Source organism: Equus caballus, chromosome 8, assembly GCF_041296265.1.
Source record: "Equus caballus isolate H_3958 breed thoroughbred chromosome 8, TB-T2T, whole genome shotgun sequence".
Taxonomy (NCBI): Eukaryota; Metazoa; Chordata; class Mammalia; order Perissodactyla; family Equidae; genus Equus; species Equus caballus.
In genome coordinates this window covers 7262955-7280014 of record NC_091691.1, presented here as the reverse complement: position 1 = coordinate 7280014, position 17060 = coordinate 7262955, and the positions used below count along the sequence as shown (strand labels likewise).

The window sequence follows — 17060 nt, the reverse complement described above, 5'->3', positions numbered from 1 at the left end:
CCCTGTCTGTCATCCCAAGGTTGGCTTGGCAGGATGTGGCCTGGGTGTGAGGAGAGAGAGAGAGACTATGAATTAGATAAAATTCAAGAGCAGATTTAAAGTTTTGCCATTCTTGGTATTACCTGTGCTGGGTTTGCTCATTCAAGAACTGTTGAGCACCTCTCAATAGTACTATGAACACTTTGCTGGGAACTGACAGGTGTCCACAAAAACAGAAGACAGAGACTCTTGTAGACTTTCTGGAGGGGTAGGATGCCTGGGCATGGAGCAAATAGGTAGCAGTATGGATGGTTGGAATGATTAAGTGGCTAGAGCATGGTCCTGGCAGGGAGTGCCCTGGGGGCTCAAGGAGGTAGAGGTGGAGGCCAAGGTGAGGAGCCATGCCCCAGGACAGTGAGCATGCACCCCGTGGCACCAGGCCCAGCACTGGCCACAGCAGCACTTGGGAGCACTTCTGGATTAAGGGCTCTGCAGTTCCAGTGGGTGGACAGGGAACCTGAATTCCAGGTGAGGGATCGTGGAGCAGAGGCTCAGAGTTGACAAAGGACAGTCAAGGTCATGGGGCAAAGACTTGAGATATCATGGCCAGAGGTCAGAGCTGTCTTTAGGGAGTCCTCGGAGATGACGTAGAGATAGGATGTCTACCTGGGACCCTCAGGGTCAGGCTGGGAAGTTGAACCTTACTTGGTCAGTAGCAGGTTGGTGGCATTTTAGGTTTGTAACAGGGGTAGTGACAGGCTATCCCAGGTGTCTTAGGAAGAGTCATGTGGCCAGAGAGAAGGTTAAGAGAGGAGGCAGGGGCCCAGGGAGTAGGCTGCCATGTTGGACAAGGGAGAGAGGAGGAGGCGTAGGTCGCTGTCCCCAGCAAGGTCAGAAGGAAAGAATGGGCCAAGAGAGTGCTGGTGGAACCTGGGGCAGGCTGGTTGTGAGGGAGGAGGAGGGACAAGCACAGACATGCTCGTGTCGTCAGGGCATGACAGAGGGAGTGAAGTGCAGCTGGGCTGGGAGGGCAAAGGGTGGATTTGGTTGGGATTTAACAGCAACGTCGGTAGTAAAGGTGGCGTTCCAGGCAGGTCAGGTGGCTTACTAGCTTTCAGCAGCAGTGGCAGTCATAGTCTGCCCACCAGGATGAGTGTTTAGTGAGAAGGTCAAAGAGCCTGAGCCCTGGGGCAGAGGGAGGAAGAGGGCCTGGAGTAGGAGTGGATGAGAATCAATGGAATGTGTTCCAGTTTTAGGCTTTTCCAGAACCTAGAGAATAAGTGAAGTCAAATTTAAAATCTTGTTGTATGGCTTGGATTGTTTCTATTAGTTCCAAACCCTGAATTTTTAGGGGTCTTCAGTATAAATGTGAGCATGTCATATCAGTAGAAATTCTGCGCTTTGTGTGAGTGTGGGTGTGTGTGGGTGTGTGTGTGTGTGTATGTTTGTTTGTGTGTGTGTAGAAAATGGGCTTTGCTGGATGCCTCACTGGTCTCCTGAAAGGCAAGGGCATCCTGTTGATTGCTAAATGTCTGTAAGCTAGACAATTAAAGGAATTAAATTGAAGGGATCCTTTGTCACAAAATCTTCAAGAAATTCTATTCCAAGTGAGAAAAGGCACAAAGAAAGACTTGAGACTCTCCTCATCAGTGTCACTAGTCCCTTTGGCATATGTTGGGTGTTGGAAGGCTGTTGGGCGCCTCATCCCCCCATCTGATGCCTGTGACCATTGCAGCAGGAAGCCCACATAACCTGGTGCTCCTGGCACCTGACTTGTTTCCTATCTTTGGATTTTGATAGCATGCTACTTAAACAAAAAAGCTCTTGGAAGTAATTTTCAAAGGAGAAAAAAAGATGTTAAGTTAAAAGACTGTAGAGGTAGTAGTTTGATTTATTTTTTAATGCATCACATGTGGATTGTGATTATTATTCCTTGATGTGAAAACTGAAGGAGCCCCTGCCCCCTGCCTGCCATGTTTCCTGGATGGCGAATGCCCATTCCTGTTCTTGCAGTGCCCTTCGTGAATATTTCAGCTCTGTGCTCTTTGTGCAGCAGCCATGATCCCTGAATGTTTGAGCAGAGTCCCTCATGCCTGCTTGGACAGCATTTATTAACTTCAACTTAAATTCATTCCATGTGGGTTTCCCCTTCAAACAGCGGGGAGCTCAACCAAATGGTAAAAATGAAGATGTCTTTGGATTCAAATTAATGAGGCATAAAAGTTGTGGTTGCTTTAAAAAGAATTAGCCAAGAGTTTCTGGTTTAGTCCAGTGAAGAGAAGGAGCACCTCATCTCGGACTCCAGAAAGGCCTGAGTGAGGCCATGAGATGAGTGGGTCTTGGGGCATCCAGTCTGTGGATTCCCCTCTGCTTGGCTAGACAGACAGGGCAGGTTATCTCAGACGGAACCAGGAGGAGTCCCACTGCACCCCCATGTCCCAAAGGAGAACCTGAGGCTCACTGAGGACAGAGGTCAGGGTGGCCCAGGTCATGTTTCTAGTCTGTGGCCCAGGCAAAGTCAGAACCAGGACTCCTCTCCCCCCTCATTCTGGGACTTTCCTAGCTGGGGGCGAGGAGCAGTGGGAGGGATTTGAACAGAGATGAAAAAGTGGAAGCGGTTGTGTGTGATGTCACCAGGCACCAGTAGTCCCATCTGTTGGTTGGTTGAGGCTCCGGCAGCAAGGATGTGGGGGAGGAAATTGGATTCCAGGAGGGGATGGGACCCCAAGGGCCCTCCCTCCCCTAGTTCCCAAGGCAGACTCTTGACTGGTTAACTCCTTGCAAGCTCAGGGCATATGACAGTGAGAAATGAGAGCTTATGCCAAAGTCCACTCAAGGGACCCCGCCCCCACTGGGCTCAGGCGGAAGGGCCAGCCCTCTTTGGCCTTGATTGGGCCACGACAGCGCCCTTAGTGCCGGGTTGGGTTCCGGGCCTTGCTCTCGCATTTTAAGAGGCTGAGCTGCGCTTCCCGCCACAGAGAGGTCGCCTTTGTCTAGCCCTCTGGGCGGGAGGAGAGCACTAATCCCTGCTCGGGACGAGGGTGGAGGAGGCGCGTCTGGTCCTTGGGGGCCTGGAGGGTGGCCTCGCACGCGGCCCCCTTCGGTCTCGGAGCGGGACCTTGGTGGGTGGAGGCGGCCTCCTCCGGAGAGTGGGGAGGAAGCTGGAGGAATGTGGACGTGGTGCGCGGCACCCCTGCTGTGCTCAGGCTGACTGACCCGAGGGGAGCGGAGCGCAGGGCTCCTCTTGGCCCGGCTCGGTGCGGGAGCGGGGAGCACGCGGGCTGGCCGCTGTCCGTAGTGCTGAAGGGGCGGCAGGGAGGCGGGTCCGGGACCGCCAGGCAGCACACACCCAATCTGGGGACCGCCCTCCTTCTCCCGGGCTCGGCGCGGCGGTGGCAACTGGCACTGCACCGAGATGGACTGAGAGCGCAGCGGCGGGAAGGCGGCGGCGGCGCCGGCGGCGGCGGCGGCGGCAGCAGCAGCAGCAGCAGCAGCTGCAAGAGTCCCCGCAGCCTCAGGGCCGGACCCACTTGCACACTGGGGAGCCCCTCCCTGGGGTGAGTTGGGGCAGATGGAGCAGGGATGGGGCGGACGGGTCCTGGGGCATGGGATCTCTTGGGCTTTTATGTTTTCCTTCCCCATTGTAAATTTCTTCTAGCCCCGATCTTGAGCAGCCTACAGGGCTGAGGGCTCACATCTTTGCCCTGATACTTCCCAAGACAGGGATAGCGGGCAGGTCCCTCTGCCCTCACAGGCCAGGGGACAAAGGGTTTAGCCAGAAGTCAAAGGACAGTCATGAGGCATGTCCTCCTCCCCACCCTGAGTGCAGCCCACTACATGGCCCTGGGAAGGGCTGTTTGCCCAGGCTGGTGTCACAGGGGCAATACTTCCCCTCTCTGTGCAGGGGGCCAGCCCTGGGCAGCCCAGCCGCTGGAATTCAGCGGAACCAGAGGCCAGCCATCTTTTAGCAGAGAAGGCAGGCTTGAGCCTTCACTGGGGCTGCAAGTGAGAGGTAAAGCTCTTTCCCTGCCTACTTCCAGTCTCCTTCAGCACCTGAGCTGCCATAACCAGGGCTTCAGGGGCGAGGGTCACTTCAGTGCACCTGGCTCTTGTGAGTGAGCTGGACTTAGGCAGAGGAGCTCTGGAGTGGATACTGAACAGGCACTCCGTGTGTGTGTGTGTGTGTGTGTGTGTATGTTTTCTCAGCACGCAAAGGGGATTTTAAACTCCAGTGGTGCCTGTCACAGGAAAAGCCCTTGTCCAGCCAGCCTGTGCCTCTGAGTAAGCAGTTTGGGGTCACGCTGGGCAACTACCCAACCAGAGGAGCCTTGGGCTTCCTCAGTCCCTAAAGCTGCCCCTCCTGCCTTGAGCCATCCGCTGAAGGGGGAGATGTGTTTAAACTTGATGGGTCACCTCTGCCTTCGATCCTACCAGCACTCGGTTCCCATCTCCATCACCTGGCAAGGTCAGACACATAGACCTCTTATCTCCTAGAGCCTGAAGGGTGGGCTGTTGGGGGCCTTTACAGCCTTAACAAAGGACTTTTGGTGTGTTGGGGAGGTGATGGGGTGGAAAGAAGGGGGGTGGAGGTGGAGGGACCATCCTCCAAGGCCCTGGAGAGGTCTGGTTATGCTAGAGTCCAAGCTGTGCGAGGCGCCTGTTCTAGCTTGAGGGATGTAAATGAAGCTTCTGAATCTCGTCAGACTCATGCTGGAGAACTGGGGTCTATGTTTTGTTCCATCTGTCTAGCCTAAGCTGTGTGCGTCAGAAACGACTGGTGGGCAACGTTCTTGGATCTTCAGATGCCTAACAGTGCCGATGAAATGAAAGAGAGGGGGAAAAGATGTGTGAGATGATGTGCTGGTTTTAGGGTCAGTGTGAGCTACAATGGTGCTGCAGTGCTGATGGAAATGCATGCCAAAGATGTGCTAGCATTACTTGGCATAAAGCAGACCACTAGGTACCCAGGTACCGTTTAGTCTCTTGCCAATTTTCTATAGAGAGGGAAGGTCATAAGGGGGAAAGTATAATAACTGCACATATATGTTTACATTATTCTTGACCACTTTTTTCCACCCAAAAGTATTTTTGTATTGGGTTGGTAAGTTTTTACCTACCATGTAAACACTTTCTGTTTTGGCCAGATAAATAAACCTCTTTAGAGAGTAGTTGCCTGGAAGGACGGCTGACTCATAACTGTGCTTTGACATCCTTGCTGACTTGTTTCATAAAAATATGAAGTCTAAAAGCTATGATAGCAGGCCGTCTAAGCAGCAGGCCATTGCTTTTGTTTTGGGAAAATAGTGTGTTTGAGCTTTTCATGTTGTTTGTTTTGAAAATAGATTTATAGCCCAAAAGTTTTCCGTAACTAGATCAAGTTGGGGTATATATACTTTTAGCCTGCTCTGCACATGTAATGCAGTCAGGCTACCTATTTTTTTCATACTCTGAGCAACGTAAAACCTCCTCAGTAATTAAGGTGGGCTCAAGTTCTCCTCTGTAACTGAGGAAGATAACATTTGAGGGTTGACTAGGTGATACATAGTCCTCCGTCCACCTCACAGTCTCTGTTCAGAAGTCTTGCACTTGGTTGTATAACACGCAGGCCTGCATCTGTGCATGAAAAATATGAGCAGAACTTTTCTGGGGGATTTCTCAAGGCTAAGGTGGAAAATAAAGAAATAGTGATGAATATTTAATAATAGAACAAATTTCATTTTAGTGAAAGCAATTGAGTTGGGGTTCCTGGTGGAATGGTGTTAGGGATGGTGGCAACATCTGTGTTGTATAAAGGAGTGAAAAGAGGCCCAGCTTTGGAGACTGACGTACCTGGGTTTGAATTCTCATTTTGCCTCTTATTAAGTATATGCCATGATTTAGCCTCCCTGAGCCTCAGTTTTATCATTTGTAGAATAAAGAAAGTAACGCCTGCCTGGTATGTAAACTTAACACAAGATTGTAGGTGCTCAATGTTGTCTTTAATAATCTCTTGCCATAGGTAGGCTGTGGTTATCAGAGCAATGTGAGTGTGTTGAGACAAAATCCCCACACTTACCAAACTGTGAGGGCCGTGAAAGGACCCGGTAGTTTGCCTGGTCCTGCTGGAGGTGGTGTTCCCAAGGTGGGGACTGTCCTTGGGTCTGGTGTCATCCAGGGACCTTGGCTGGCCAGCAGTGGAGCTTGGGCAAAAGGACAAGGGGGGACTGTTCTTTCCAGGAGAAATGGAGCCTAAATGCCAGAGGCCATGAGGTGTCTCTGTTCAGAGAAACCCTTCCAGGAAATGGTTTGAGGTAGGGGAGGTTTCGTTGCAGGGAGAGGCTGCTGCTGTCCCTCCTGTGGTTTTCTCTTGATGATACTGGGTTTTCCTCCAACAACGTGTGTCTTCTCCTGTTTATGTCCCACGTGCCCCATGGTAACAGCAGCTAACACTGGGTGGGAGCTTACTTCAGGCTGGGCTTTCCTGTAGAATCCTCATAACAACCCTGTGAGATGAGAACCATTGCCATCCCTATGATACCAACGAGGAAACGGAAGCTCAGAGAGGTTAGATCGCAGTTGCCGAAGGTCTGACTGCAGCACCTGCCTCTCCTGCACAAGGAGAGGGCCTCACAGATGAGCCAAGGACACAGAAAGGAGGAGTGGCATACCATGGTCACCCTGAACTCCAGGCTCAAAATCCAGTGCTCCCACCTCACACTGAGGTGACAGCGCCTATTGCTGGGTGGCAGGAGGAGGAAGAATAAGCAGGGGTTAGGGTTAGCTGGAGAGAATCACAACGGGGAGAAGTTAGTGTCCAGGACCTTCGCTTCTAGATCATCTCATCCTCATCCATGAATGGGGCTTGTGATCCGGCAGCAGGGACCACAGCCACAGCTATAAGCAGAGCTGGAAGGTGAAAGGGCCCTTGGAAATTAATGAGGCCGACCTCTCATGATGTGAAGAGCCTGAGGCCCAGAGAGGGAATGACTCATCCATGAAGGGGAGTGGGGAAGAGGGTCTTTATTCCATCCCCCAGGACAAAAGCCCCTCCTAATGGACTGCTCCAGCAGTGCCTCTCTGGGGAGCCTGGGGTGTTGCTGGTAGCAACATCAGAAAGGGTATCCTAAGTCCAGGGACCTCTGCCATTCTAAAGATGTCCCCAAGGTGGGCAGCTCCCTCTGCCGCTGACTCGCCTGCCCAGGAAGCAGCTCCATCTGGCCTCTTCTGGCACGTGGTTGCATTTGCAGACTGCATTGATTTCCATTTCCTGGGGTGACGAGGTAATTTAAAGGTTATTCAGTTGAGTTTCTAGTTCCCTTGGCTTGAGATCTTTCTCCAAAAATGCCTGCTGCTAACAGCCTGGGTACCAGGCCTTGATATAAAAAGACTTGCTTGTTGCCCATAAACTTGAATTATTTACGAAGCGTGTGGCTGTCTTATAGCTGCTTTGCACACATGCCCCGCCTCAGTGGTTACTTAATGAGTGTACCCGTGAGCTTGCTTTTTAATTGAACGGCATTTCATGAGGCTAAACCAATCGCTCCTCCTGCAAGCATGCTGCTTTCCCTGGGCTGCCATTTTCAGTCACTGGCCCCCATCCTCTTATGTCTCCCACCCTGAACCCCAGCCCCTGCGAGCCTCAACTCCTTCCTCTCTTCTGCCTGAGGCCGTGCCCTGTCCATCTTCCTACCTCATTTTCTCTGGATTCTGTCCCTTCCCTCAGGCCATGCTGCCACTGCCCTGATTCAGTTTCTCATTATCCTTTTTGCAATATCCTTTGACCTAGCTGCCTCCCTGCATCAGGCAGGCCCCTTTTAGACTTGCTCCTGTATGCCTCAGGGAGATTAATCTTTCAGGAACGCTAGTTTTGCTCTTGTCATTGCTCTCCTGACAAACCTTTCCTGGCCCCCTACTGCCTCCAGCATGAGGGCTGATGCCTCAGCCCAGCCTGGAAAACCTTTCTGCAGGCTGGCCCAGCTGCCTGCACTGCAAAGCACAGAGCCAAGGCCTCTCCTGCAGTCTGGCTCTCCCTCCTCTCCCATGCAGTGCTCCTCCTTCCACCTGGACATATCCCTTCCCTTTCCCACCTCCTTCAGGCCCAGCTTCAGGGCTGCCTCTTTCAAGCTGCCTTTCTCCTCTGACTTTTCCTCCCCTGCCTAGCCCCAGAGCACACTGGCTTAGTTATTCATTCACAGGGATTGTCTGAGCATTGCTGCAGGTCAGGTTGGGTGCTGGGCACCACTAATGCCGAAGTGAGTGTTGTGTCTCACAAAAAGATATGTTGAAGTCCTAATGCCCAGTACCTGTGAATGTGACTTTATTTGGAAATAGGGTCTTTGCAGATGGAATCAAGTTAAGATGAGGTCAGTAGGGTGGTTCCTAATCCAGTATGGCTGGTGTCCTTCTAAGAAGAGGGAAATTTGGATTCAGACTACACACAGAGGGGAAGGCCATGTGAAGATGGAGGCAGAGATTGGAGCGATGCTGCCACAAGCTGAAGAATGCCTGGAGTTACCAGAAGCTGGAAGAGGCCAAGAAGGATTCTTCCCCGCAGCCTTCAGAGGGAGCGTGGCCCTGCTGATACCTTGATTGTGGACTTCTAACCTCCAGAATTTTAAGAGAATAAATTTCCATTGTTTGAAGCCACCCAGTTTGTGGCAACCCTAGGAAACTAATATAGTGAGTATGACCCCTTCCCGCCCCTCAAGGTGCTGACCATTTGCAGGGAGACAGACAAGACCCTTATGAGTCAGTGTAGCAAAGGCAGCAAGAGACGTGCGAGGGTGTGAGGAGAACCTGAGGAAGGGCCCTCCTCCAAGTAGCCTTCTTTCCCCTCTCTGGGGGGCAACCGTCAAGTAAGGCTCCCTTAGGGAAGGGAGGTCCACACCCGGAGATGACAGGAGCCAATCAAGGGAAAGAAAGGCAGGCATCGCAGGCCAGGTGAACAAAGGCATGGGAGGGAGGAGCAGTGGGTAGAGCCGAGGAGCGGGGAGTAGGAGTTGCTGAGGCCCACGAGGCTTAGCTCCTGGTGAGCTGTGGTTTGCCAAGGAGTTTGAACTTGAACTTGCTGCTGTGGATATCAGGGAGCCATGGAAAGGAAGTGACAGAGAGCAGATGATGTTTTCAGTAAACTGTCCCCATCAAGGATGGGTCAGAAGGGGTAAACATGGAAGCTGAGACCTTGTTGAGCCAGGGGTGGCTCACTTCCCAAGTGGAGAAGAGGGTATGGATTTGCAAGCTGTTTTGAATTTAATGTCATCAAGACTTGAGGACTCATTGTATCTTGGGGCCCAAGGAGAGAGAGAAACCACCAGAACTGATCCTCAGGTCTCCAGCCTAGTGCCTGGGGCCAGAAAGAATTGTCTGGAGAGGGAGAGGTTGTCATTAGGGAGCAGAGGAGAGATGCTGGGCTCAGGTGGGGACAGGCTGAGTGTGGGGGACATCCAGGTGGCTGTGGGGATTTGGAGCTTGGAGGGAAGAACTGTATTCATGGTACAGACGGGCAAACACAAACAGGGAGAAAGGACAATGAGCCATCAGCGTGGCTGCATCACTTGGGCCCCGGCATGGAGTGGGAAGAACAAGGGAGTGAGGACTGACTCCTGCCTGGGAGGACAGTGGGTGTGTGGCAACAGGACCAGAAAGCAGGGGGTTTCAAAGAGAAGCAGTTGGTGTGAATCATGCTCATCACAGTGAGGGCCCTAAAGGGGGCATCAGACAGGGTGGCTACATTCAGGGATGAGTCTTCTGAGCAGCAGCACATCTGTCACTTCTTCCTTCCCTATACCTTCTGTCTGCACTTGCCTACGCCATCCTCTCTTCTTTTCTGGCACCTTTCCTGACACCTCTCTGGACCATGCAGCCCACAGCAGGCCTGGTGAGGTGAAAACAGGTGGATGCCTGGACACTCACACGGTGGCCTCTCCTGGGCCTCATCCCTGAGCTACAGCCGTTACTCTCAAGGTCACTGGTGTCCATGGCCATGAGTGTCTGCCAGCACCCTAACAGTTGAGGGTGGGGTGAGGCCTGCAGCCTGGCTGGATAATAGGTGCCTGAGCCTCCTTCCCCCCTACATCCAGTTGCAGCTGTGTCCATTCTTTGCAGGGCCCGTCACCATGGGCGGCTCTGTTCCTCCGCCTCATGGGGATTGTGCCACGGGTGCGCCAAATGATCCAGCCCCTCTCTGATTGCTGCCTGCCAGGTTGGTCTGTGTGCACTGATGTAGTGGCTTCTCTGATGTGACTTCTGGGCCCTCCTTCCCTAAAACTCACTCATTATGCTCCTTCCTTCATGCCTGACCTTCCACCATTAGAGAGTCTTTTGTAGGGTCTCCTAGGTTTCAACATGAGCAGGAGTTAATTCTGGCACACTCTTTCCAATTGTAATTTGTTGGGAGATTACTTTAGTTAGGAAACACAAGACTGTGAAATATTTAAATGATTCTAAAATATATAACAAAATTTAGTCATCTTTCATTACCTCCCTCCATCTCACTCCCCTCCCAAGAGATATACATACCCATTTGTTAACTTGGGTCCTTTTCCAGATCTTTTCCCATGCATTTACAAAGCCATGTAAGTACACACGCACCCACGCACACATACTGACATATATATAAATGAGATTGTATCGTGCATATTGATAAGCAGCTTGCTTTTTCCCTTATCAGTATGTTTTGGAGATCTTTACACGTTAATACAAATAGACCCAACTCATTTTTAAAATAACTGCATAGAATTCCTTAGTGTATCATAATTTATTTAATCATTTCCCTCTTGATGGACAGTTAGGTTCTTTACATTTTATTCATATTTCAGAGAATATGATAGTGAACCTTCTTGTACGTGCACCGTTGTGTAAGTTTTTCCATAGCATAGATTCCTAGGAGTGGAATTGTTAGGTTATAAGGGCATGCCCGTGATAACTATCAACAGACACTATCAAATTGTCAGCCAAAAAGAATGCATAAATTTATATCTCCCAACAGTGTGGATTGTAAACAGAGGCTACTCCATCATTCTTTGTATTCTTTGTTACTCTGATGGGTGAATGAAAAGGCATTTCCTTGCTCTGTTTTGCATTTCCCTTATTACCAATGAGACTGAGTATACTTTTATCTGTTTATTGACCAATTATATGCATTTCGTGACTTGAATATTCATGTTCATTGCCATTTTACTATTTAGATATTTATATTTTTCATGCTGATTTGTAGGAGCTCATTCGAAGTTACGGTTATTTCTCCTTTGTTGGTTATATATTTTGCAAGTATTTTCTCTTTCTTTCTTATCTTTTAACTCTGTTTATGGTAACTGTGATGCTGTGCAATTTCTAAACATTTATGTTGTAAGATCAATCAGAGGCTTATTTTTACTTAGTGGGAAAAAATGGAGCTTGGAGGTTTAAAATATTGCATTCTTGACCCTTCTCTGGTCTGTGTTTACTCTTTGACTTTGAACAAAACCCCTTAACTTCACTAAACTTCAATTTTGCCAGCTATCTAACAGTGCTGTCTGTCCTGCCCAACCTCACCCCAGCTGCCATGAGGATCATGGGAGAAGCTGTCTTGACAGGGCTTCATAGCCATTCTGAACTTCACAGTTAAACTAATTTGTTGATAGACATTGAGACCCAGTCTTCCAGCACAGGCCTTGTCTGCCTTGACTTCTTGCTCATTGGTCCCGGCCTGTGTCCCTGACATCCTGCCATCACAACTTACATTCCCTGAGCAGGGCATCTATTCCCAGCCAACTCTTCTGTACTTCCTTTGTCCCCTTGGGAAAGAGTTTCAAATAATAAATCACTTGACTGAATGTAGCTTGTTCAGTTTTTGTCATTGTTGTAGGAAAGATTGCACAGTAAGATGAAGAACATGTGGAATATAGGAAATTCCCCAGTAGCCTCACACCCTCACAAAACTTTTTGATTTTTGCACGTTCCCTTCCCTTCTCTCCCTGCACATACACTTGTATTTCACATCTTTGGCATCATATTAAACATGACACTTCATGCTCTGCTTTTTCTACCCCATCTGATAGCTAACAGTCTTCTGTCTTTATAATGATCGTTTTATTGGCTGCATAATATTCCACTGAGTTGATGTACTTTAATGTTTGGAATCATCCTCCGGTTGTTGAGTATTTGTGTTTCCCATTTGTGCTATTGTAGATAATGATGCAATGAATGTGTTTGTACTGAAAGCTTTTCCCTCTCTTGAGTTATTTCTTGAGGGAAAATTCCTGGGAGTCGGATTACTGACTTAAGGGCAGCACCATCATGGGCCTCGACAAGCTATAATCTCTCTATGGAATGAATGTACTGATATTCAGTGCCACCAACAGTGAGTGAGCGTGCCAGCCTCACTGCACTCTCACTGGCATTAGGGGTTAATTAAATACATTTTTGACCATCTTAATATACTTAAAAGGATATCTACCTTAATGCTGCTTTACTTTGTATTTTAATAACCAACAAAGAGGGAGAAACGTTCTGCAACAGATTTGTATTTTCAATTCTTTTTCTTGTCACTTAATTTTTTTAAAAAAGGAGTAATTAAAGACTACACAAATGGACATAATCCCTTGGGAATACCATTGCTTTGTCTTGAAGGATTTGTTGGTGAAATTGATGTTTAGACTTCAACAAGCAGAAGGCCTTTTGGTCAATAACTAATGTAAGCAGTTGAATGGGGCCAGTTAGGCCGGCCACTTCTGGAAAGAGAAGGGGCTGAGAAGAGGCTAGTGTCCTCAGAGCTACCTGGTGGGACCTGACCCCCATTTTCTGTGGGGTCCTTCAGGTGACCTGGTCCTCAAGCAGGCGGCCCTTCCACATACATGTGCAGGGATGCAGTGTAGCCCCTGGCTCGCTCCAGGGCACAGCCCACCAGGCTCAACTCCCAGAGAGGCTGGGGTTCAGCCTCCCCCACCGTGGATGGGAAGGAAACTTGTATGGGGCCAGGCTCAGCTCTGCCTCTTCAGCTGCCCCTAGCAATAGAGGGCACGTGTGGGCAGAGTCAAGCCTAGGCACCACCCCTACTGAAATGTCTCATTTTTGCCTTTTTTCAAAGTGACTTGAATAGTGCACTCTCCCCCGTTCCATTTTTCTGACCTAAAATAATCAATGACAAGATAAAAATTTTTTTTCTCTAGGAAGTTTATTTTAATTGCCTAGCAACACATTATCATAAATTGCTCTCAAATTAATTCTTTGGCTTCAGCGTAGAATCATTTATTAATGATGATGACAGTCAGCATTACGCATGGCTATTCATAGAACACTGCTGTTTTAAAGGGCTTCATTCTTAAGATATCCTCACGAGGAACTTGTATGCTAGACAGACTGCTGGAGAACTTGATTCTCCAGACAACACGGAGAAGGTCAGCGCTTCTCTTCTGTGGGCTTGAGCCCCTCATTAATGTTGACTCTGAGGCCCAGATGGGGAACCAAAGGTCCCTAATTCTCACAGTGGTGAAGGGCTGTGGCCAACTCAGGTCAGGAAGCCACCATCGGATCCTGCCCCTGTGGGACTCCCAAGCCTATGCTCACCTCTGAGCAGTCCAGTCAACGGCAGAGGTGCAGAGGAGAAGGGGCTGCATGGTGTTGTGCACAAGAAATGCTGTCTGTGAGGAGTTGGGAGAGGGGGCAGCGATGGAAGGCTTGAGAAGGCAAGAAGGTGGTATGCATGTATAGGCAAGGCCAAATAGGGCTCCAGATGAATGATTAAGTTGCTTTCATTGATCAATTGATGGATCTGTTTATTCCTATGCTCGTTCAATATGTGCCTACCATGTGCTGGGCCACACTGGAGGCTGAGAATAGTAGGAAAAGACCAGTCTCTGCCCTCAAGGAGTTCAGTCTGGTGTGGGAGATAGACAAATAAATAGGAACCCATAGCAGAGCACTCTAGGTCCTGGGAAAGAAAGAAGCCCAGGGCATTCTGGGAGCCCAGACTCAAGGAAATTCACCTGTGATCCTATTGTTTTAACATTTCCAAATATGCATAATTTTCACACAATTATAACTATATCATATGATTTACCTTTTTCTTCTCAGTATTTTGTTTTTAAGCAGTTTCTTATTTCTGCAGAGCCATCACATATGTAAGTCTGAATGGCTCCATGATATGCCATGAAGTTGATAAAATAAACATTCACCTGCTATTAGACTCAGGTTGCTTTTAGGTTTTTGCAACAAATGGCATTGCACTCAGAGTCTTGTGCTTCTTTCCCATTGTTCACACTGGGCTGTAGGGTATAGACGTACTTGTGGTTGTTGTGCACAGCCACGTGGCCACCAGAGGCCTCGCACTAGTTTCCGAGGACTGTTTCCGAGTACTGGAATGGGTAGCAGACACACCCACCCCTCCATGCACATACGGATATGTATATGAGAATTTTAGTTGAGTGGATGTGTGTGCCATATTATTGAGCAAAGGATGGAACATATTGGGAACAGAATCTGATTAACAGTGTTCTGGTAGCAAATGGAAGTGGGGAGGCCAGCCTCGAGGGAGGCTGTTGCACCCGCAGGCCAGGTGGGCTGTGACAGGGAAGTGGTAACTGTAGCTATGAGAGGAAACCAAAGACTCTGAAGTGATCAGATCAGCTGGTCTTGATATGAGGTCAGATACGAGCTTGGAGGGAGGGTTACAGCTGCCTCCAGGGTTGCCAGCACAGAGTATTTAGGGATGAGTGGACCTCAGGAAGGTCGTGGAGTCAGTGCACTTGGTTTTAGGAAGTTACAGTTAGAGTGTGGGGGCAGGAGCAGGGCTGGGGTTCAGCATTGCTGCACATGGACGGGAGGGGAACTTGTATGGGGCTCAAGGCAGCCGGCAGAGCAGTTGAAATTACCCATCCATCATCTTATGCTTGGTCTCTTGGCTTTCTTGCTGCTGGGTCAACTAAGACTTTTCAGCTAATGTATCTTCTTCTTTAAAGACAAACTGGCACCCTTCTGGCTGGCTGCTAAGCTAGGTTGCAGATTTTTAAGTATGTCATATGAGCAGAATCTGATAATTGTTTGATGTGTCTTACAGCGTAAAATAATTATGTACAAAGGAGAAATAGTGTGTGTATTTGCCTTAGTAGGACTGCGTGATTTTCTTTTGTATTTCTCTTTATTGTTTGGTTTCCTCCCTGGTGTGTTTTGTTCTCTGTCTGCTCCATTACAGCTATCAGCCAGGTGTGGCTCTAGGTGAGGGTAGGCAGACAAAGGAAACAGGGTCAGTGACCCCAGTATTCCGTCCCTGTGAGGACAGCTCGAGGCACCCAGCCCCTCTGCCTTCCCCTTCCTTATCGCTGAGATGGAGGGCACGGCTCTGGAGTTGAAAGATTCTGCCAGCTTCCAGAGTCCATCATACTTGGCACCTGGTTAATTATCCTCAGTTGGATTTATTCTTGCACATGCAAATCCTTTAAAAATTGCCTCTGTGTTTATGAGCATTTCCCAAAGCATTCAGGACACTGCTCCAGTCTCACCCCCTTTTTCCTTATGAGGCCTCTGGGAGCCCAGGGAGCAGTATTCCGCTTAAGGGACCCCACAGCATGGTTCAGAGTGTGGCCTCCAAGGTCAGCCTGAACAGGCCGGTTCCAAGACCCTGGGCAGTCACTTTACCTCAGAGCCTTAGCTTTCTCATCTGTAAAAGAGGGTGTTGGTGGAACCTACCGAACAAGGCTATTCAGTGGAGATTAAATGAGGAACTGCAGGAAGTGTAGGGAAAGCTGGCAGCTGGCAGCGCCAGCACTTGGCATTTCGGCAGCATTCCATCACGGGTAGCCATTTGCATCATTATGATGCTCATTTTGTTGGCAAAAAACCAAGGCCCAGGGTAACAAAATGCCTTATATCCCCTGGGGCAGTGAATCCAACACAATTGCTAAGGATTAATTCTCTAGGTGGAAGAAGTAGTTGCTTCAAAGGCCCAGAAGGGAATTAGCGACCCAGCACCACCTTCCCTGAGTCTATTACTTTATAACAGGAGCTTCATTGTGTATTTGAAAACCTTTAAATTGGTGAAAATTGATTGATTCAGTTTCAGTAAGTTACATTTGATAAATTCTGGTTACTGAGCTCCTGTGAGGAGGTGGTGTTGGGGAGGCTTTGTCAGAGATGGAACAGTGGCTAAAACCCAGGCCTAGGGCTCAGAGTCTGTAGTCCAGGAGAAAAGACAAGACATAAACAGGGAAGAGTGAGGTGGGGCCAGGGCCAAAGAGTGGGGCCGGCCCAGGCCTGGACTGCCTTACAGTGACTGTGTGCTTAAGCCAAGATGTCAGTGTGGCCAGAGCAGAAGGGAGGGGAACAGAATGGGCTTGCTTGCGGGGTCTTGGAGACCACTGAGGGGAAGAGTGACAGAGCCTGACATACGTTGGAATAGAATCTTTCTGGCTGTTGTTTTAAGTGCAGACTTCCAGTGGAAGCAGGAGACCTGCTAAGGAGGCCCTGGAAGAGTCCACAGGCAAGATGGTGGTGTTAGGCCTGGGTGGCAACAGTGGGGTTGGTGAGACAGGAGGGGATCCTGGCTGTATTCTAAGGGTAGAGCTGTCAGGATGTGCTGACTAGCTGGAGGTGAGTCTAAGAAACAGAGGAGTCAAGAATGACTCCATGGTTTCTATCTAGAGCAACTGGGAGGATGGCACTGCTGCTGGCTGAGTTGGGGAGGACTGGGGGAGGATAGGGGCACAGGTCTAGGGGTACCATTGGGATTTGGACAGTTGGGTTTGTGATGTCCATCACACATCCCATAGAGAAGTCCTGCAGGCAGCTGGACAGGCGAGTTGCGTTCAGAGATGTCTGGCGGAGACCAACGTTTGTCCCCAGTTGACCGCAGCCCTGTGGTAGCAGCACCAAGGCAGCCCTGCTCCCTGGGGCCCCGCCTGTTGCCTGCCTCAGAGAAAGTGGACAGGTGGCTGCAAGTGGCCGGATACGGGTGCACCAGCTGCCACAGCAGAACCAGAGGGTGACCAGGTCTCAGAGATGACCCTGATTTCCTGGAATCACCGTCATGCCCCAGGCCATTATTATTTCCCACGTGCCTCTTGGCTCTCAAGGGCATCTTTTACTTTGAAATAAAACAACGCCAAGCCTTCTGCTGCCTGGGGTGGCAC

The 17060-nt window shown here is 49.5% G+C and overlaps 1 protein-coding gene across 10 annotated transcripts in view; it reads left to right on the top strand.

Moving 5' to 3' along the window:
- Window positions 1-17060, top strand: part of OSBP2 (oxysterol binding protein 2) — a 181056-nt gene that overhangs the window by 91490 nt on the left and 72506 nt on the right. Inside the window, exon 1 of one of the 10 annotated variants that reach the window (XM_070276212.1) lies at window positions 2924-3536. The exons of 7 other annotated variants lie outside the window; for them this stretch is intronic. Coding sequence is in view for 2 of the 3 variants with exons in the window: in XM_070276208.1 (XP_070132309.1) it covers window positions 4369-4444 (76 nt within the window). In the remaining variant the exon portion in view is untranslated. Of the gene's footprint in view, window positions 1-2923; window positions 3537-4202; window positions 4445-10067; window positions 10160-17060 lie in introns of those variants that run through there. 2 more of the 10 variants (XM_070276208.1, XM_070276207.1) reach the window with 2 other exon arrangements.